Source organism: Lonchura striata, chromosome 3 (assembly GCF_050655825.1).
Source record: "Lonchura striata isolate lonStrDom1 chromosome 3, ASM5065582v1, whole genome shotgun sequence".
NCBI classification, from domain to species: Eukaryota; Metazoa; Chordata; class Aves; order Passeriformes; family Estrildidae; genus Lonchura; species Lonchura striata.
Window position 1 is genome coordinate 39,055,070 of NC_140705.1, and position 21,342 is coordinate 39,076,411.

Sequence of the window (21,342 nt, forward strand, 5' to 3'; positions counted from 1 at the left end):
ACAGCTCAGTTGTTAGATTTCTTTCCTGGAAGATAAGAACACAAATTACACAGAGAAGGTATTTGGATTTTATTCTCCTATTTTCTAGAACAGCATTTAAGACATGCTCCTTACATTTTCCACCTGCCAATCCAGAAAGAACTGACCCTACTTCCTCCACTTAACTCCAAAAAGAATTAATAACTCTACATCCCCAGAGAAAATAAAAAATAACCATCTAGTCTCCCTAAAAGACACCTATTTTATGAATTACTTACTGAGTAGTCTCTCTCCCTAAATATGAAAATAGATTATATGACCAATTTAGAAAACATGCCTAACTTTCAGAAGACTGAAGTCCAAATTAAAATGTCTAGGTTTGTTTTGAAATCAGTGGTGGATTTCTAATGCATATCTATGTCAGGTGATTTTTTAAAGTGTGACCTTATTCCTTCCACAAAGAGGATGAATTTCACCAACCTTACTATTTTGACTTGGGATTTTGTAGAATTCTGCAACGTATAGCTCAAGCTGTTCTCAAAACCATTAGTATGTACTAAATCAGGAATTTAATGTGGCCATCATCATTAGACTTGCATAGTAAGAGTTAACAGGTTTTTTGTGTGTAAAAGAGTTAATTAAGATTCTTTATTAAATGGCTAGTCCAAAATTAGGTGATTTATTTATACTCCATGTAAACCAGTTATAAAATACTCTGTAAGAATCTTTAAAAAGCTAATTTTATATATAAGTCTTTGCAGAGAAATAAAAACACTTGCTGACACTTAATATTTAATCTTCTTATTGTCACGCCTTTTTTTAGCTTTTTTCTTTAGCTCCCACAGAGAAGTTATTCTGAAAGAAAATAGCAATGAGTCTTCATTCATCCTTATTATCCTTATAATTAAGTTTATAAAACAATATTGTGAGCTTAATAAGACCATATTAAAGTTATAATACGGAAAAAAATAATTATCTGTGATCACTGCTCTAATTCATATGTCATTAAAAAGATAGCTCTGAATTGAAAATCATGTTTTGGGGAAATAATCTGAAGTAGCTGAGAGAAGAAAACTGAACAAGGAATTTTAGGGTAACTTTTGCCTCAGAGACAATGGCACAACTGAAAACTTTTAGAATTTATACTTTCTAAAAAATAACCTTTGTTAATGAATTTTAATAGCAAAGTGCTACAATGGCATAACTACACTGATAATGCAGTAAGAAAGAACTTAACATGGGACAGAACTCCTTACATACTTTTTTTTCTTTTAATCTAATGTGCAACTGCTATAGCCTACTTGTTCTTATTGATTTCTTTGGGTTTAGATCCATGTCAACTAAAAAAGCACTTGAAGTATATCTGAAAGTAATGAATAGATGAACAGAGACTGCTAATTCTACTCTACTACCAAGTGTGTATATATACAGTTTATAAAGGCAGACAAAATGTAACAGTAATAATAATAGCTGTACTCCATATCAGCTTGCAGTATATTTGCCTAGTCTGCTTTTCCTCTGTGCCCATCAGTGTAATCCTTCTTCATATCACCTTGGGACTAAAAACTGCTTTTTCTAGGCTTTGAAGTCATACTAGAATAGAAAATGTATTTTCTCAACTTAAAAAACTTGGTGTCAATAAAAGAAAGTGCATGACAATCTTTCAAACTGGAAATCCTTTACACACAAGATCCATGCAGTGTTTTACTATTACCTGTACGAGCCTCCTATGAGCAAAGTTCTGACCCCATTGCCCTTTTGTGTGAAGTAGTAGAAGTGCTAATGAATTGTGATTCATAAGGACTGCCACAATGTCTATGCTGTGTAAGATCTTTGCTGCATAGTGGATCTGTCCATACTCAAGAAGTGAGCCAGCTCTGCTCCGTGCTGGTTTTCAGGCCACCAGTGCAGCCAGCCCCTTAAAGCCATGCTGAAAGGTTGGATACATCAGCTCAGGTAAATTACAGCTAGTGCTCCCATTATATCTGAACTAAAATCATTTATTTTGGTCTTATTTGGAAATCAAACACATTGAGGCTATGATCTGGTGATCTGGACCTACCAGAAATGCAATTCAGAGTTTTTTCTGCAGTTACTACAGGTGCACTTGACACGACACTGAGATTAGGAAGTAATCTGATAGAGCACTTTTTGATTTTTGCTTTTCCAGTCTGCTGAATCTCATCTGCACTGATTTGCAAGCCCAAAGCTGTCACAGATCCCAGTTATTCACTTAACAGAGGATTCAGTCAGTACAAGAGAAAGTGACATGATATTAGTTACATTATAATTTCCGTAACTACTTTCAGAATGCTGCACAAAGAAGGTGAGTCTCTTTAACTCGATTTTTTGTTTGAGGAAACTAAATCAAGGCATAAGATCTGACTTGCCAGTGTCCCCATCAGCTCTTTCAACATTGAAGCAGACCAGGTAAAATGTCACCAACACTCAAACTTATGATAGGTTGCTCTCATTTCTAATTTCTGTCAGAAGTGACATCAAAGCTTCTCTTTTATGGCAGTCTGAAGTATAGTTTTATATGTGTAGGAATTAAATGATACTTGGAAAGTGTAAAGAAGTTTACAGTGAAATAAACATGTTCCTTTTGGTGTAGAGGGAGATTTTATTTATGTGACAAAAATCTTTCATTTATAGCAAAATTAAATACCAGACTAGCCATTATGCTTTCTACAATTTCTTAAAAAAAAATGTTTGTTTACAGGTAACATATCTGGCTATACCAGGATTTCCAAAGCTGGACAATTGCTGTAACACTCAGCAATCCTTTGGGAGCAATGCTGAAAACTGATGCCTTGATTAAGTAGTGAGATTGGCAATCTGAGGAAAAAACTGTGGAAGAGGCTAGAAAGTGAATGGGAGCTCCATGTGCATTTGGGAAGACTTGCTGCAGATCAATGTTCTGTTCAGAACAGACGGCTTTGATGGTTCAGAATAAAGTTTTCACCCAAGAATGTATTCTAGATCTGAGAGATCTGCAAGGATCCTAAGCTTTTTTTTTTTCTTTAATAACAGAATAAGGAAAGAGTCACTTTTATTTATATATAGCATAAGTAGCTCTGAAATCTTTTTTAGACTTCAATATATCCTTCCCCAGCAGAATAAAAGTTTCTGTATAGTTTCTGTATTTTTTGCACAAAATAAACATATTATTCATGTTTCTTCATATTTTAGAAGCAAGGATGGTGCTGGCAAACCATAGTCATTGTTTTCTTCACCAAAGGTGCAGAAAGCAATGTGTATACCATTACTGGGGAAGAGGAAAATGATTTTGTTTCACTAGTGCTCTCACTGGTAGAGATGTCAACAGAGGATAGGAGTGTAAAATTCATGGATCATTTTAGGAGAAAAGAAAAAAAACTCACCACAATTTGCAGAAAATACTTCACACATGCTAACTAACATAGACTTACCATGCAGTAAAACTAGACAGGAACATCCAATCAGTGGCAAATTTCTCCAAATTAGAGCAGTAATTCTGTAATAATAGAGCTGGAACTATTCAGACTATATTCATTCCACACCTCTGATGAGTTCCAAATCACAGAGAGCATCACTCGAATATTTTTTACTCTGGGTCTCCTCAGTTCCTAAACCAGTTCCTAATGACGCATTGCAGCCAAACGTGTCCAGCACAATTTCTGCTCCTGACACAAAATAGGCTGCAGTCATGGTTCAGACCCATGTGGCATCAAAAGAAGAAAAAAAATTAGGAAAGGTAGGAAAGAGCATTTGTTCAAGACTATTTCAAACCTTCCATGTTAAGAGCTCTCTGCCTTGAGAGAACAAGCAGCAAGTTCTTATACTCTATTGGAAATAGCAGTGAAACTCAGGAGCTTCTTTCCTACAGTCTCCTAATAGGATTTTTTGCAATCAGTACCATATTTTTTCATCTTAGTTTTTGGGGTAGAGTACATTATTTTTTCAAACTTTGCAGTAATGCTGTGATTCCTAGAAATGTATCTCCTTGGAGAAACATTTCTGCCTAACTCTGTGCAGTTCTGCACAGTGCTGCAGAACCCAGGAACTTCAGGCTTGCTGGATTTAGGTTTGCCATGAAATTGAATCAAAACCAATGGTGAAAACATTTTGAGTAATTTTATGATGTGGGATGTTTTTGTGTGGAAATTCATATGCCTGTATGCAAGCATGCAGGAAAGATACTAAGAGGCAGAAATTATATTTGTTATGCTCTTTCTTTACCATCCTCCAATGTTATAGTGTCCCAGGAGTGAGGTGCACTGAAATTTGGCATTTCTCATCCATGTTTGACTGCTTCTCAGTAGCTGTCTAAGCAGAGCAGTTCACAGCATAGGTGTACTTTCCTGCCATGTTTAGCTGTTCACTATGTTCTATAGTGTGTCTGGGATGTTGAACAAGCTAGGATTAGAGATGTTGTTCAGCTGTTTGATTGCAATAATGCTGCTTCCTTCATCACAGACATTTTTATTGGAAATCTGCAGTGAGTGAGAGTCACAGAGGACAATGTTGATGTGATTAGGATGCTAAAATGACAGTGACAGCATGTTAGTTGAACTGTGGGAATGACATCCAAATAGTGGGTTTCATACTCTGTATTTACCACCAAAATACACCTTCAGACTTATGACACACGATAGCAAACATCTGCCACCCTTATTATAGAAAAGTGGAGTAACAAGGAGTTTATTTAGGGAGTAACAACAGCTTTCAAAGCGAAAGGCAAAGTGCTGATCAGTGAAGAAAAGGAAAGTCCATATTTGTGCTTCCCCTATCTTTTTTACCCTTAGAAAAAAGTCTACCCCAAGCAGCTATTTGGAATTATTCTTCTTAGGAGACTTTTCCATTAAAGTTAAAAGGGAAAGGGCTAAGAATTGCCTTCCCTATATCATTTATTTATTAAGCTTCCCTTGCTTTGCTTTGTCTAAGTGATTTTCTTCCCTGGCAGCTACAGAATGAATATTTTTTTTTTGTGTTGTACTCAGTTTGATAATAGTTATGCTCTATATCATTCTGTGGTTTTGTTTATTATGCTGCTTGATGTGGAATCATAAATTGACCAGATTGGTGTACAGATATCTTTATAGCTTAGTGGTCATACTGTGGCCAGTCAAAAGGGAAAGTTTGAGAACAGTGATTCCAAATTACATACACATATTGAAAGCTTACAATTGTATTTTAGGCATATTAAAAGTGAAGTCCAGTTTGGAACCTCACTAAAGATCTGAAGAGGACCAGGTAGATGTTGGGCCAGCTTCAGGACAATTGACCCCAATATGTAAATGGACCAAAACTTATAAAAGTGTGAAAATTCATGACCAGTTGTGCATCTTGGGTCCATCTTGTGTCCATCTTGGGCAGAGCCACGGCCAGGCCCTTATACTGCCCAAAGTGTATCCCTTGAAAACCTTTTAATAAATACCTACTTTATTCCTTTAACTCTGTCTAGCCTCTGTTCCAAGTCAGCCTCTTTAGACATCATTTGGATGGCGATCTACACAAAGCCTGCAATCACAGGTCCAGAAAGATTGTGCAAAATAAAATGTTATAACCAAATTAATGGGATTTTTAATTCATGCTCATTAACTGGGTAATGATTACATCTGAAAGTGTCATTGATTAGATCCTGCAGTCATTTTTAATTTGGAGTGTCTGCTGCTGGGGTAACAAGGTCCAACTCTAGTAATGAATGAGTAGAGTCAGGGTGGTATAAAATGCATTGTAAGATTAAGAGCCTACATGAAATGTCAGGGATGTAAAGTACCCTGCACCTTGTCTCCATGAAAGTAACTGCAGCACCCTTCGCGTAAACATGCATAGGCATGGAAATTAATTCTGCATAATAAATAGCATAGCAAAGTCATGATCCTTCACTTCTGATCCAAAACCACAGAATAAATAGCACAATAGGACATATATATATTATGTCTTTAACATAAAAATAACTATCAAGAAACTGCCTCTGTTCTGCCACCTTTACTCTGGATGAGTCTGGAGATCCTTTCTCTCCTGAGCACTCTTGAAGTCTTAAGGCTTCCAGTTCTTTAACATTCCCTGTCTGACCACTGATAATCTTTCCCCTTTTTCAAAGGAATAGTGCACAAAGGAAAAAAATATACAATGCTTCCAAGTCCTTTTCTCCTAGTCTTTTGATAGATCTCTATTTCACCAATTTCCATGTATGAAATAATTGTCGTTGAATGAATATGCTGGGCCCTATCAAGAACAATCAAAGTTCTGCTAATGTGTCTTAATATATGTAAATGCTCAGTAAATAAAAACACTCTAAATTATGACAAAGGCTAGGAAAAGCGGCATTGGCAGTGTTATTTGGATACTTCAGTGAAGTGGTTTGTATGTTGCTGGAGCTGACAGATTTCCTTAGTCATTTCTAATTCTAAGAAATTGAAAGGTTCTGACCTTGCCCCAAAAAGAAAGGAGTAAAGATGAAAACAGGGTCATAAGAATTATGAAAAGGGAACAGTAGAAGGAAAAAAAATAATAGAGGGACAGTTAAGAGAGCAGGTCAATCTGTTAGTAGGAGCATAATATCTGGGTTACCACCATAAGGAGAAGCATTGTATTGTAGAAGCATTGTACATGTGCATGTTCAGGTACAAGCTTTTTAAGACAGGTCTTCTGAGGCGCCCTTACCTAAAATCTTTGGGGACAATGGGAAGCTTAGGGGACACTGGTACTCCTGTGGGTGCTTGCTGCTAGAGCAACAGTTGCTGGATTTTCTCCTAATAGAAACTACTAATTACTCAGGCTGTAATTAAGGTGAGATACATTTCTTCCCCTCTTACTTTCTTTTAGAAGGTCATACAGTCATACAGCTCATGAGAGGGATGTGATGCTGTTGTCATATCCCACCCTGACAGCATCCTGACCGTGTGTATCTCTCCATCAAGCTTGAGAGCAGAACAAATCCTCCAGCCATTAAGGGAACCTTTATGATCGCTGGGATAATTTTTGTCCTCTGAAAATTTTTTGAGATATTGAAATGTTCCCTTTTTGTCCTGAGCAAAATGGAAATCTTTCAAACTAATCTCTCCCTAATGAAGTACACTGACATTAAAGCATCTTTGCGCTTCCCTGAAAATTTGTTTCAAATATGGCAAAAAAACATTGCTGAGAAAATGTTAGCAAACTCAGCTTTCCCAAGATAGATTTTTGTGTTGAAAAGCTTATAACAGAAAAAAAAAATTTAAACATTTTGTGGTCGAGTATCTTTGAACTTTCATAGATCAAAATATAGTTTTATGCACAATGCATCAAAAAATCATTTTAGAAGCAGTTTATGAAGAGAGAATAGAGAACAAAGGACACAATTCATCTTGTCCAATGAAAATAAGAAATTCATTTCCATCATAGTTTATAGCTTCTGTGCAGTAAATCTGAGTTTGTCCTTCACTGGCAAAAAACAGGTTATACGCTGCAGGATTTTGGAAAATAGATTTTAAAAACTTACTCTTCACTTCAAATAATTATAGCAGTAAAAAGGTTTTTATTGTTCTTAAATATTGTAAGTCAATCTATTCCAAAGCTAAATTCTGATCCACATTTTCCTGCATGCTGTTATTTTTATCTAATTTTCTTTCCATGTGGCAGATAACAGTAATGTAAAATCCAAAAGGGAAAATAAATCTAGCTGGAGTAATCATATTATCAACACATCAGGTCTGCAAAAATTCATAAAATGACAATTTAAAATATCTTTCCAGAAGTCTCATGGAGATTATTGTATTTTATTCTCTATTTAGGATTAAAAAAAATCTTAGACAATCTATCTGAAGCCTCCTAGTGAAATACTTACAGTTCAGTTCAGCATTATATGCCAGTTTCAGAGAGGTTGAAGTGCAATTTATTTCATTTTACTTTCATCAAGTCAAGTTCATCCATCCAAGACCAGCTTTTCTGGATGCATACATTTCATTTGTTACCATTTTAAGTAGCACAGATTGCACTCAGTTCCAATATCTGTCAATCACACACATGTACTCTTAAGTAATATTTTATTTTCTATTTAAATGCTTACACCATAAACATTGAATAAATACTTGCTTGGCATTAAAACAAACAGCATAAAGCAGCAAAACTTCCTTTAAACTCTATGGAATTTTGTGACTGTCTGATGGGTATCTGAAAACTCTGTTTTCCAGTTAAATTATTTTGAATCTATAAAAAAGTATTCTGCTGCAACTACAGGTGCACTGTAGTTACACCTCAAAAAATCCAAACTAACCCAATTTTTAAAAATACTCCTCTGATCTTCATATCTTTCTCTTGATTTGTTGTACCAAATTCTACTTACATTATAATCTTCTCTTTTGGCATTGCAGAGCATAATTTCAGAACAATAAATAACAAAACTAGATGCTAAGGTGTTGAACATGACATAGGAACCTGAATAACTTAAAAACCAAAGAGAAGATATGTAGAAAAAGCCTTTAAAAGGCTTTATTCTAACATGTTCTTAGAATTTTTTATTATTTTTTAAGCATGCTCATAAATCTTAGACATCTGTATTTGCAACTAAAATTAATCCACTAAAAATAGTCTGTTGAAAACAATTGTGTTTGTCTTATTCATAACTTAAAAGAGCAGAAGGCTTGAAAGAAACTGGTAATAAAAAAGAAGTTGATAATAATTGCTGGTGCTGAAAATGCAAAAAGGGACAGAATATGAATGAAACTTCAATTGGAGTTTAAGAATCGTTTCTCTTTAAAGCTTTCTATTCATATCAGCTGTATCAATAAACATGCTTGTTTACTTAATGGAGAGTAAATTCACAAATTCCCCCCATGACATATTTCATCAGAATTCTAGTCTAAGTAACTGCCTTCTGTTCCTTCCTAGACTTTTTCTAGAAATCTAAAGGCAGATTTCCATCTCCAGTAATTAATACAGAGGTTTCATGCATCTCATGTTGTAAATATTTTTCAGGATTGCAGGATACAGCTTGCTGCTGTGTTTCCTGCTGAAATAATTGTTTCAGAGTAATATGTTCTTTCATGTCCTCTCTGACAAAAGAGTTAAAGGACATAAGAAAGAAAAATATTTTATTTCTTCTATAATAATATTACCTGTCTCTTCTTTCTGCCTTGCTTTCCCATCCACCTCTCCCTGGCTCAGTGCCCCAGTGAATTCAGTGCTCGATTTCCCTCCTCCCTATTTGCCAGCACAGCAGTAGTAGGAACTCCATTGCCTTCTGCACCCACTGGCTGTCACATTGCAGCACATCTCACAATGACAAGACAACAGTAGCACTTCCCATTGGATCACAGCCTCCATCCAGGGCCAGCAGCTTGAGCAGTGATGCCTAAACATTCATAAAATTAAGTGTGCTAGAAATACCATGTAAATAGTGCATGTATATATATATATATATATAAAAGTATACATAGAAGTATGTATTTATAAAATACTGCAGGTGTGAAATCTGAGAAACACTTCAAAAAGGTGATTAAATCTTTCCTGAAGTTGCAGACTGTATGTGTCACTGTATGTGTGTGTATAAGGGAGGGTGTTTATTATTTGCACCTTGTTCCAAATTTTAGATACGCTGTGCTCTAACTTACATCTGTCTTGCTGTCTCCTGAGTTGCCTTAGGATTTTTACTTCTAACTTTAAGGAGCACAAAGGGATAGCTTTTGAGCTCTCTTTTTTTTCCCTCTTTTTACATATTACTGCAAGCCACTGAAAGAACAAAACCTTTGTTTTTTTCTGAAAGTGAAATTTCAGAATTTCATACTGAAATATGAAATTCTGAAATTAGTACGTTTTCCTACTGAAATTAATAGGTTTTCCAGTATTTCTGTGAGCAAGATTTCATCTCTGATACTTCTTGTCTTTCAGCAAATCCAGCTTTGCTGGTAGAATTTCAACTATAGCTCTGCAAAAGGGTTGGGGTTTTCTTATTTTAAAGATCAAGGGGTCTTTGACTTTTATCTGATTAAATCTTCCATTTTACTGAACTAATTTACCTCAATCAAGAAAATTTGGATGTGTTTTCAGAATTTTGAAACAAAGATATATAAAAAAAATATCTGATCTGAATGTGATATGACTACCTTCTGGTGAAGTTTGAAGAAAAAAATTCTATCCTACAGATTCCATTACTTTGATGCAAATTTAAGTCATAGTTGTCAAATACTTGTTCAAATTTTCATTATATTGTAATGGACTTGATTTCCACCCCTCCTTTACATAAAGCAGTTTCAGTAATAATTTTCTGACTGTGCTGTGATTAAAATTTTATGCTTGCAAAAGTCCAAAAGATTCTTTAGGGAAAGGCTTTTCAAAAGTGAATGTATTGTTATTACTAGAGCAGCATTTATTTTGCTGGTACTGTTAATTGATAGATTTGAAAGTATTTTATTAAAGGAAAGTAGTCTTACACTTTGGCTATCTATGAAACAGAAAGTGATTAGTGCCTAACTCAAATTAAATTCTGCTCAACTAAACTCAGATTAAACTGATAAAAGAGTCAGGAAGTTCTCTACCACGTTGTTCTATGTCCTGTGTATGAGACTTGCCAGGGTCAGCAGGCTCTAATTGCTCTGGTAAAACAGTGCTGACCAACGCACTTGTCATTGGAATAAAGATTTCCTAACATTATTATCATTGCTTTTGATTACACTTCCTTTAGGAGGACTTACAATAGCCATATATTCTAGCAGACATTCCATTCAATTTGGCTGGGAAGATGTCTTTGTGGTACTTTAATATTTGTTTTTTGTGACATTTGACTGCAACTAACCACAGAGATCAAAGGCTGTCCTCAACAACCACCAACTTCTGACCATCAGCAGGTCTGGTTGTTAGCCCAAAAGCTTCCTTAGGGTTCCTGGAGCACCTACCTAATGCAGACAATCTATACAAGTGCAACACACCACAAACCGTGAAAGAGGCTGCCCAGGACAGAACTGGGATGTGTCTTCCTCCATCCTTCACCAAGATACATCCAGTGCTCTAAAGGACTGGTTCCTTCTTGGAATTCAGAGCTGGGAATCCTCCCTCAAGAGCAGGGATCTAGTCCCTTCCTTTTATGAAGGAGTTAGGAAATTACACGTTTTGAAATGCAGCCATAAAATTATTCACCCAAAATAAACACCAGTTTTTGTGGTGTTTCCAACAATGGAGATGTAAACCCTCTCTTTCACCTTCTCTTTACAGGGTTGTAAACTGCATGAGAAAGGAAGCTGACTCTACCTTCTACTGCTGCAGATGTGCCCCTGGGCATAAATCATTAGGAACTCAATAGGCAGGAGACAGAAAGAGGTCAAAAGAAAAGAGTATTGTCTTGATTAGCACCTAGACCTCCAGTGAGGGGAAAAGGATTGCTCACCTCTATTCCTAAAGCTCTTCGCACATTGTAAAATCGACAGATATTGTTGTCTAGGAGCTAGAAATCCTTTAAGGAAATTGAAATATCGAGATCTGAATCACTTGAGGATGAAGAAAGATTCATATCTAATAGGTCATAGCTTCAATTTCTGCATAAGGGGACTTCATCCTATGCCTGTTTCCTTTAAATTCAAACAAACAAAAAGCAGCTGTTACAGTGCATTTAAGATGGAGTCTGCTCTTCCAGGCACATCCATTTCCTTAGGGCTCAGAGCTGGGGTAATAGCTAGTTTATCGATTTTGAGTGGCCCTTCCTCATGAAGACTGAGCCCCTTCTGGGGATGTGCTGGCATCAGGCAGAGCACAGGAGTCTGAAAGGCAGAGGGTCACAGAGAGTTTAAGCATGACCAGCACTAAAAGACAAATAAACAGAGGTTTTCAGGGTTGTAGGGCTGCAACATGTCTCCCTGATCCCTACTAGTAGAGCCTGTTTCTGGTTTGGGGCTTCTTAGGACTTGGGATAGCCTAATCAACTAGGGATTTAGATTCCTCTTAACATTTTTGTCATCAAATTTGTCCTACCCACATTTCCTAAACTGAATTAACTGCATGGATTCTCAGTCTGTTTGAAAAGGCAACTGCTTGCCATCACTTTTTTTTACACCAATTTCCTGGAAGCAAAGGAATCCAGCATTAAGTGCTGCTGACCTCATATGTAGACCCCTTTTTTAATCTTTTCCAATTTATTTCCCTTGCTCTTTTTCTTCCTCTCTGTGTTTCCTCCTACCTATCTAAGCAGCCTTTCTTTAGAAAGTTACTTTCTGAGTAAAATTGCTATATAAAGTCTTCCTTGAATTGTAGGAACAAAGGAAATCTCTTTCTTTCCACTTTTTAAATGCCAAGTTTTAATAGGCAGTCAAGTTGTGCCAGAGAAAGACTATGCAAACCTTAAGATGGGAAAAAGGCTACTTGGCAAATTGTATTTCTAAGACACAGTAAATAATTGTACATTGAATTGTTACTCTAGTGGCAAAACATTCATTAATTCATTATGGATTTTTTTTCTATTAAGAGTAGAATAATGTATGACACTAAAATCCAGTAAATGAACATTAGAATCAAGTGCAAATTGAATATTAAAATTAGACTTAGACTGCAAACATTTATCTTGTCTTTTTATGATGCTTAAAAGGAAGACAATAAGCTAAGAAATATCAAATAACTTGACCCTTTTCAAAAGAAATATGGTCTCAGGACTAACTGCTGGCCTGCTTTGTGCAGTGTTGTTTCAGCAGCCTGTGCAGAATATTCCTTATTGCCACGTTCTAACCTTGAGTTGCTCTCAGAGGCATCAGTGTCTATGTTAACCTGGACAATAAGTAGTGAAAAGAAAACATCACCTTAGAACATGTCGGTGTTTGCAGCTACTGGAGGATTTTTTCAGACAATTGTTCTTTCAACCCATTCCTCTTCTGTATTTGCTATTTCTTCACTGAAGGACTTCAGGTCTTTTCCACCTAAAAAGTCTCTTCAGTGACTTTGTTAAGCTTTGTATTTCTCAGCTTGTTATACTTGTAGTTTTGGCTATCTGCTCTTCCTTTTGTTGTGCACACAAAGAGAAAGTTATGCACAGTCCAAGAAATTAACGACTTCTTTCTCTCAACTGGAATTTTGTTTTGTCAGAAGAGTGTACAGTTTGACAGGTTAAGTGATTGTTAGTTTTGCTGGTTTTATAGTATACACTATCTAAAATATTTTTTTTATAAATATGGTTTCATTCTGGTTTTATCATGCTTTAGGTTTTGGTTGATTAAGTTATTTTTAAAGTTTGTGTGCATGCGTATGTTTAAACTTCTTATTAGGAAAGTTTCTGAATTTACTTTTTGTGGATCTTGCTCTTTCTCCCTGTGTTTGAGTAAAAAGGCACTTCTATAAGATAGTAAGTCTTCTGCTCTTGTTTTCAATGTCCAAATTTTACAGTATAGTATAATCTTTATTGTGAATTACTAATCTTGCTCTAGCAAGACAAGTACTTCATTCAAGAGTCTTGTTTTATAATCACCTTCTATCTTACACTTAACAGCTTATGCTTTTGAAATATTTCGTACTACCAACACAAATAATCTTGAAAACATAGCTGTTAGTGCACAATGAAAATGATCGGTGTTGTTTTTCTTTTTTTCCAATTAGTGCTGGTGTCCTTACACACACAAGAGCTTTACAATCCATCAATTATTTGAACTGCACTTTTCAAGCAGCCATTGTTTTTGGCACTCAGTATATTACAATATGAAGTATTCTCTATGCACAGAATCTAAACTGAAGCTTTGAGTCATTGATGGGCTTTTAAGAAAGCTGGATCAGTGAGGAGTTCTTCTCAAGGCATTTAGACAACTAGAACCTGGATGAGGACTCTTGGCTATCCTGGATCCTCTTGACAAACACTTAATTACTTCTTAGCTCAGAATAGTCAAGAAATGCAGTTCTATTGATTGCATTGTAAAACAAATGCCTATCTTTCCATCTGTAAGGGAAAAAAGTCTAATTTGCAAAGAATATGGATGGACATATTTTAAAAAGTAAGCCTATAAATTGTCACCTTTCTTCTCTGTTAACATAGTAGTAAATAGCATTCTCCAATTCAGCCACAGAGCAGATTGCAACTGATTTGAGCTCTTAAATAGCTTTTTTTCCCTCTCTAGGGCAGTTGTTGTCTCACTGGCAACTAGTATCCATGGCACAGAAGATTTTTCAAATTAAAGCAAGAACATTGATCTGCATCCCAAATAACCAGTTATATCAGTACAGATCCCAAACCTAGAGGTATAACGGGTCTCTTAAGGAAGAGGTGCTAGGCAAGCAGAGAAGTGGAATGTTAAGCAGAGATCAGATTATGGGGAATTTATAGTATTTCTTAAAGGCCTCTCAGGTCTCTTTCTTTCCTGGCTACAGAGCTATCTCACAAGCTGTGTTGCCACTGGCAAAATCCTCAGATCTATGCAGGTTTATCTGCAAAAAAAGGCAGCATTAAATCTCAATTAAATTTTTTGATCTTGCTTATGCAGCAGGATAGAGCAGTGTAACTACTGCACCTAGCCTCTAATCATATCTACACAAACAGCTGGTGCTGAGAGCTCTAAAAGCCTTGCTTTGCACAGAACTAATATACCCTAGAGTAAGTGTTCAATATTATAAGTAGGCATCCTCTGCTCTTTCCTGATTCTGATTTATCTTCTTCACAGGAGGAGGTGTTTTTCCACTATACAAGGGACCTATGTATTAGGAAATCAGTCAGAAACAACTGTGATTTTTTGATGGAGAGTTTAACTTATGTGCACAGGAATGCCTATGGTTCTCCTGCCACTTCGTGCTCACTCTCTGTTTGGCTTTGCTCACATCATTTTCACAGCCACTGTGAGTTAATCAGGACTTTCTGGTGGGCAGGTGGCCATCACAAATACATGGCTTGTGCAGGTATTTTATTCATATTTCAGCTGGCTGGCTGCAGCTTTACAAGCCAGTCACAAAGCTGCTGAAGAGCTCTTTCTGCAATTCTGGCAGAATCAGAGAGAACAGCAGTTTGCTGTTCCCAAACCACATGGAAAGAGGGGAGGAAGAGACCACTTGCTTTTGGAGCACTTTTCTTTGATCAGCTTCATTTTGTGCAGAGCCTTTTCAGGGCTTTTGAAAGAGGCAGGGACTGGCTTGTGCTGGATAACTAGGATGAGCTTTATATTCAGAAAGATAAAAAGCTCTTTTCTAGCAAGGCAGATAAATTTGCTACTAAGCTACAGTGGTGAAGAACTCCATTTTCTGTACCTAGCAGAGTATGGAAAGCCCTCACTCCTTTCACAGATTGCTGTTGGTCATAAACTAGCTGTGATGTGGACAAGCAAACGTGGAAGTTAAGGTAAAGAAAGGTTCTGTCTGCATGCTACCAAGACTGGTAGTGCTGCTGAGGTTCTGATTATTTTGCATGCCATTTATTTTCCAGTTGTGCCAAGGGAAGGAAAGAGTACCTCCTGTACCCTCTGAGACAAAGTCATAAGCTCATGATTAGAAAGCAATGTTGCCATGTGGAGTGTCCTGACACTAACTCTGGATTGCCTGGAAAAGTTTCTTGCTGATAGGACTGTGGTTTTTGGATTTTTGTTTTGTTTTGTTTTGTTTTGTTTGTTCGTTTGTTTGGTTTTTGGTGGTTTTGTTTTGTTTTGTTTTGTTTTTTGTTTTTTTTTTTTTTTAATATGTGGCAGTGCTGGTCGACATAGAGTCACTCCAGTGTGGACAGCAATGCTTTAGCCATTTTCCCCTGCTGTTCTGAGAGACTCTGTGTCCCTGGCTAATGCCTTTTGCTGTACAGTTGGATCACAGTAAGAAACCACTGAGCTGTTGCATAAGCAGCTGCAGAGTAGCAGTGTGTGACTGCCATGGAGAGAAGGAGAGGATAGATGACAATCAGGGGGAAGGCTGGGGGCTGCTGAGCCATAGCAAGATGCTATGCACTGCACAGCAATTTGGGGAAGAAAGCTGAAAATAGGGTTTTCTTCAGCAAGGGGTCAAGATTCAGACATTCACAAAAAAAAGCAGCTGTACCCGATCTAGCAATTGACAGGAAGATTTAGGTTTAGCCTTTAAAAATAGGGACTTTGTAGTTGCTATGGTTCACATAATTTTTTGCTTTCCTTCACGTTTTCACTCTGTGCCATGTGGCTACTTCATAGTTTGCAAGACAATTTTGAGGATGGGGGATGTTTTTACTCATTTATTCTGCAGTTCTGTGCAGGTTTAGACTGCCAAGTTGCGTTCTTATTAAGTTGGTTTTATAAGAATTCGTGTTTAATGCTATGAGCACAAGGCTGGAAGGAACTAAGTGAGGTCATTCTAGCTCAGCCCTAGGACCTGGGGGCACAATCTGATCTCTCATTGTTTAGTGGTGCTTGTCTAAGCTTGCTCTTACCAGTCTCCAGTGATAGGGTCTGCACCATCCCTAAGCAATCTATCTTAATGGCTACCTGTCCTCGGGGTGCTTTTAGGTCATTTTTCTAAAACTGGTTGAAGTAAAATTTACCACCACTGAATAAAATTATTCTATAATATTCTCAGAGTACAAATACAAAAAACTGGAATCTGTGGAATTAACAAATAACTCAAAAACAGAGGAGGTGGAGAGGGGAAGAAAAAGAATGCTGTAAACAATAGAATAAAAATATGCAGTCTGAGATCAGCAGCTCATTCAGTTTTCAGCCTTTTAACTCTGTGAGGCTCTGTTTAGCCTTTTCATGCTGGGCTGTTTTCAGAAGTCTGTGGACAGGCATGGAAATGTGTGGAAGCAAGCCTGTGTTTGGATGTTGGGGGAAAAAAATCCACTGTTCTGGTTGAAACAGAGGAAGCTTAACTGGGAGCAGTAAGAGTTAATTCCAATAAAAGGAGCACTCTTCAGTTTCAGAGAGCTAAAGCAAAAGCTCTTGAGGGCATGTCCATGCAGCAGTGACTTGGAGATAAGAAGTTACTCACTGGCTATCCTGAGGCAGTCAGGTTTTCTTTAATACTGCAGGTGAAAAAGCTCCAGCTAATTGGAAGTGTGCTTTAAGAAAATCCAGCTGTTAGCATAAATGCAAATATGCCATGGCCGAGTCTGGTAAAACATGCCAGAGGACAGGGAGAGCTATCTCAGATGAGTTTTCTTTCTAAAAATAACAATTGTTTGCTTGCGATTCCTATTAGTTTAAACTGATAGGAATCAACTGTCCTTTTATAGCCCTGAAGTATCTACCTAGATTTCTAGAGGTACCTACCTCTGACAGCTCTGTTAACCTCAAAGTCCTTCACCCAGTCTGATGCCAGAAGTGATCCTCAGAGACTATCTTGAGGTTAAGTATTTCTACCTGAGGAATCCTGAGACCAGCTGGTGGTGAAGACAAGAGTTAGTTCCAAACACTTAAGAATTCTAAGGTATGAAAAATAACATGATTGCTTTTTCATTATTCGGTGTCCATGCTTTTAAGATTATTTTCTTCATTTTTTTTATTTTAAAGTACCGTCCTTTTCATTTGGAAAATCTCAGTACTAGACTAGTAATGAAGATTATACCTCTGCAAGTCATGATATATTTTGAGCTATTGACAAAACCTTGAGAAACTGGAGAAATTGGTGCAAAAAATGCTGGAGAAATAGGCATCAATATTATTGAAATTTTATATTTTCGTTCCACTGAAGTATTGCACAATCAGAAAAAAACCTACAAAACTTATCTGTCCCTTCTAGAATGACTGAGAAGTCCTAGGTGTGAGGAAAATATGATAAAACAGCTACCATAAAATTCAATTTTATTTCTTAATAAACGTAATGCATTCAAAACCAGATTTTTTTGCAAGCCTTGACCGGTAAACTTGGGGTTAACAGGGCTGGTACCCCATTACTATCTCCCTGTTTGTGTTGCTGCTAAATGCAGTTGCTTGCTGATGGAATGCCAAGATTTGCACTTAAAAAGAAGCCTTGCTAAGTTTTGTAGAAGAAAAACAATCTTGTACTGATAAAATACTATACTTTCAACTTGGGGAAAAAAGCATCTAGAAAATACTTGCTATGCCACAACACTCTGAAATGTACTTTATAACAAAACTATCAAAAGTACAGAATTCTTCCAGCTGGCAAAAATCTCAGTAAACACATCTCTTTGACAAAGTTCTCCTTTCAGACTTCGACATGCATGGGGGAGGGAATCCACAGAAAGGAAATTTGTGATTCTATGGTGGAAGGAAAGCCATAAAAGAGGAAGGGTGAACTAAGGTGACTTGCCTGGATGGCTTGTACCAAATGTCTCCTTATATTGTCACCTTTATACTGAGAATTACAGTGAGATGCTAATGGTTATCTTGGGCACAAAAAAGGACATAAACAAATATGGAAAAGATTCCCCATTTTGTAGATTATTATGAAAAAAAATAGTCTGTGAATTCTAATGTACCATAATCTTTATGTCCTAGTAGTATACACAAGCTACTTCTCAAAAAAATCCTTTCCAACCCAAACAATTTTATGACGCTATGCAAATAATATTTGTCAACAAGTGCTTAACACATGCCTTCACCATACTTACTGCTGCCTGACTGTGGCCAGGACTCAGTCCCAGAAGCCATGAAAGGAGTTTGCTGGTCCATTCCATGGGTTCCTCAATCTGCCTTGTGAAGCACAGAAATTATTGATTCTATTAATACTTCATCATGAAAAATCGCCGCTATTCCCAGTATACATCTTAATAGTTATTACTATATTCTGCAAAATGGAATACAAAAATAGAATTCCATGAAAAAATCCTGCCCAGCTCCTCAGGGTGTAGCTAAGTGGTATTTTTAGGAGTCTGCCCAGGTCCTTTGCTTCCTTGCAGGGAATTTTTTAATGGGTCTTGCTATTAGAAGCTTTTTTCACCATTCCATTAGCAGTAGTTTCAGAGCAAAGCATGCCAATACCTCTACTGTATCTGTGAACTGCATAATGAATGGTTAGTTCTCTGAATCCAAAAGATGCAGGAATATAAGGGACTATACAGCCTGGATGTGTTTTGTGGATGTAAAAGGCAACAACTAAAAACCATAATCCCACATCATAAGGGGGACATGCGTTCATAGGGCAGCAAAGCCAGGAGAGGAAATCAACCCAGAAGATACAAAAATAGGCAAAGTTATCTGTTTAACATGGTCAGATGTTAATATTGGTACTTGGGGTAGCACAAACCACAAGTGATTATCCTCACATTGGCTCTACACTTCAGAAGCTTCTTCCACGAATGTAACAGTCTGGATAAATTAGAATTTCAGGCAGAGGAGAGAATACATAATATCTGGTCATTTCCTATGTAGTAAGAATTGTCATGTGATGATGCAGGGGTTTGCTATTAGTTAGCAGAAGAGCTTAGCGTAAAATAATCCCTGTCAGAGACTTGAGTCAAAAGGCTTTTAACTGGAGGGTGTCTATGTTACAAGGCATAATGTTAAAATCCTTTTTTTCTGATTTTTTCATCATCCTTTTTAATCCCTAGAGAATTGTCAGCTCCTGTGAATAAAGGTCTCCCATCTATTGTTCAAACTCAGGTCACACTCTCTGTTCAGTGATAAGTTATAGTTATTCTGTGTATCACTTTCAAAAGCACAGAAACAAAGAACAGCTTTACATGAATATCAGCTCAGCCTCTTGCTTTTTCCTTGAGCTGCATCTCCTAGAGCTGTTCAACCTAAATCCCTTCTTCCTCAGAGGTCCCATTCTCACTTTCCCTGTAGTAAGGCAAGGCTGCAGTCTTAGGCTTATAGGTCATATCCTTCCTTCTAGAAATATTTTCCACCAACAATCAACACAGGCTAAAAAAAGCCAATGTAATGTTGCTGTAAAGCCTCATTTTTCTTTCAGAGGGATTTAAACTGATAACTGGAAAAGCCATGGACATGTCATTCTGCTCCTTTACTCCCCTCAGGATCATTTTGTTAAAATCAAAGAGGGCCTGCTAAATTATGTCCTTCAGAAAAAGGGCCTAGATAAAAGCACCAGACTCTGCATTCCATGTATTTTATATAATTGTAGGAGATGTTTGTGCCCAGGCACTGGCAGCGGAGACTGCAAGACAGCCTCTGCACAGAGCGGCCGGGGCCACCCCGTGCCAATTCCAGCATATTCCAGCACACCCACTGCAGGGCATGGCTAAGCCCTGCAGCCAAGGTGCTGGCATCACTGGGAAAGTGTATTTAACAAAGGCACAAGCAGTGGAGAATGAGGGGGAAAACGTGAGAAATAACCTTGGAGCACCAAGGTCAGAGAAGGATAGGAAAATGTACTCTGAGCACTAGAGCAAAGATTCCCTTGCAGCCCACAGTGGCCTGGGAAGGACCCTGCAGGAGGATGTGTCCTGAAGGAACAGCATCCCAAAGATAGGACTCAATTTGGAGGAAGGGAAATACATGAGGAGGAAGGAACAGCTAAGAGGAATAGTTATGGACTGATCACAAGCCTGCACTCCTATCCCCCTGCGCTGCTCAGGGGTGGGTAGGAGGTATAGGAGTTGGGAATGAAGGAGGAAGCTGAGCCTGGCAAGAAGAGAGGGAAAATTATTTTAATATTTGTCTTTGTTTCTCACTATATAAATCTATTTTAAATGGCAATAAAACTCATTATTTTTCCCCAAGATGAACCTGTTTAGCCTATGAAAGTAACTGGTAAGTGACCTTCCCATCCTTACTTCGACCCAGCCTTCCCAACCTTACTTCAACATGAGAATTTCATCTTATTTTCTTCCCATATTCTGTTGAGGAGAGATAGTGAGAGAGTGGCTGGGTGGGTCTGACAGCCAGACAAGGTTAACCCACCACTATAACTAAAACCAGAATTAAGACCATCCATCTTCCCAAAACCAGGAGATATTGTGACAAATTCCTTTTCTTCAAGATAGAGTGCTAGAATAAAGCTAAGCTAAGGGATGTTACCTCTTTCTTCCTTTCCTGAGCAGTCAATGTGAAAACATTTCTGTTGTAACTGTGGTGATACACTCACACATAAGTTTTTTACATTCACTAAGGCAGCAAAGTTATGTGCTATTAGTGGGCCTCTGAATCACATTCTACAATGTCTTCATTCTGAATTTAATGATTTATTTCATAGTAGGAAGAGATGAGCTATGGAAGTGGATTTAAAGTCCTGAAATTCACTTTCTGCTTTCTTTGACTTTGATTGTATATATATATATATATAATCTATATATTATTATATATTTTTTTATTTATAATGGTGGGGTTTTAATAAAATTTTTTTGTGGCACTATCTAGCCAAGAAAACAAAACACAAAAATTGAAAAATGTGCAGAAAAAGAAAGTCAGACAAAAATTACTGTAACACATTGTAAAATCTACAGTGTGCCAATATGTTCAGAATACTTTTTCGTGGTAACTGATTTCCCCTCCTTTTCCCTTGTGTGCCATGGTGCTGCATGGTTAACTTTTTTTAGTTTTAGAACATCTGTGAGTTCTAGGGCTA

General features: G+C 37.2%; 1 protein-coding gene across 21 annotated transcripts in view; it reads left to right on the forward strand.

Annotated features, from left to right (window-relative positions):
* The window catches only part of FUT9 (fucosyltransferase 9), a 104,355-nt gene that overhangs the window by 73,001 nt on the left and 10,012 nt on the right, over window positions 1–21,342 (forward strand). For 4 of the 21 annotated variants that reach the window (XM_085574856.1, XM_085574858.1, XM_085574860.1 and 1 more), the window contains exon 3: window positions 2,150–2,305. The exons of 12 other annotated variants lie outside the window; for them this stretch is intronic. In XM_085574856.1, the coding sequence (XP_085430982.1) occupies window positions 2,290–2,305 (16 nt within the window). In that variant the 5' untranslated portion in view covers window positions 2,150–2,289. 5 more of the 21 variants (XM_085574859.1, XM_085574861.1, XM_085574862.1 and 2 more) reach the window with 4 other exon arrangements.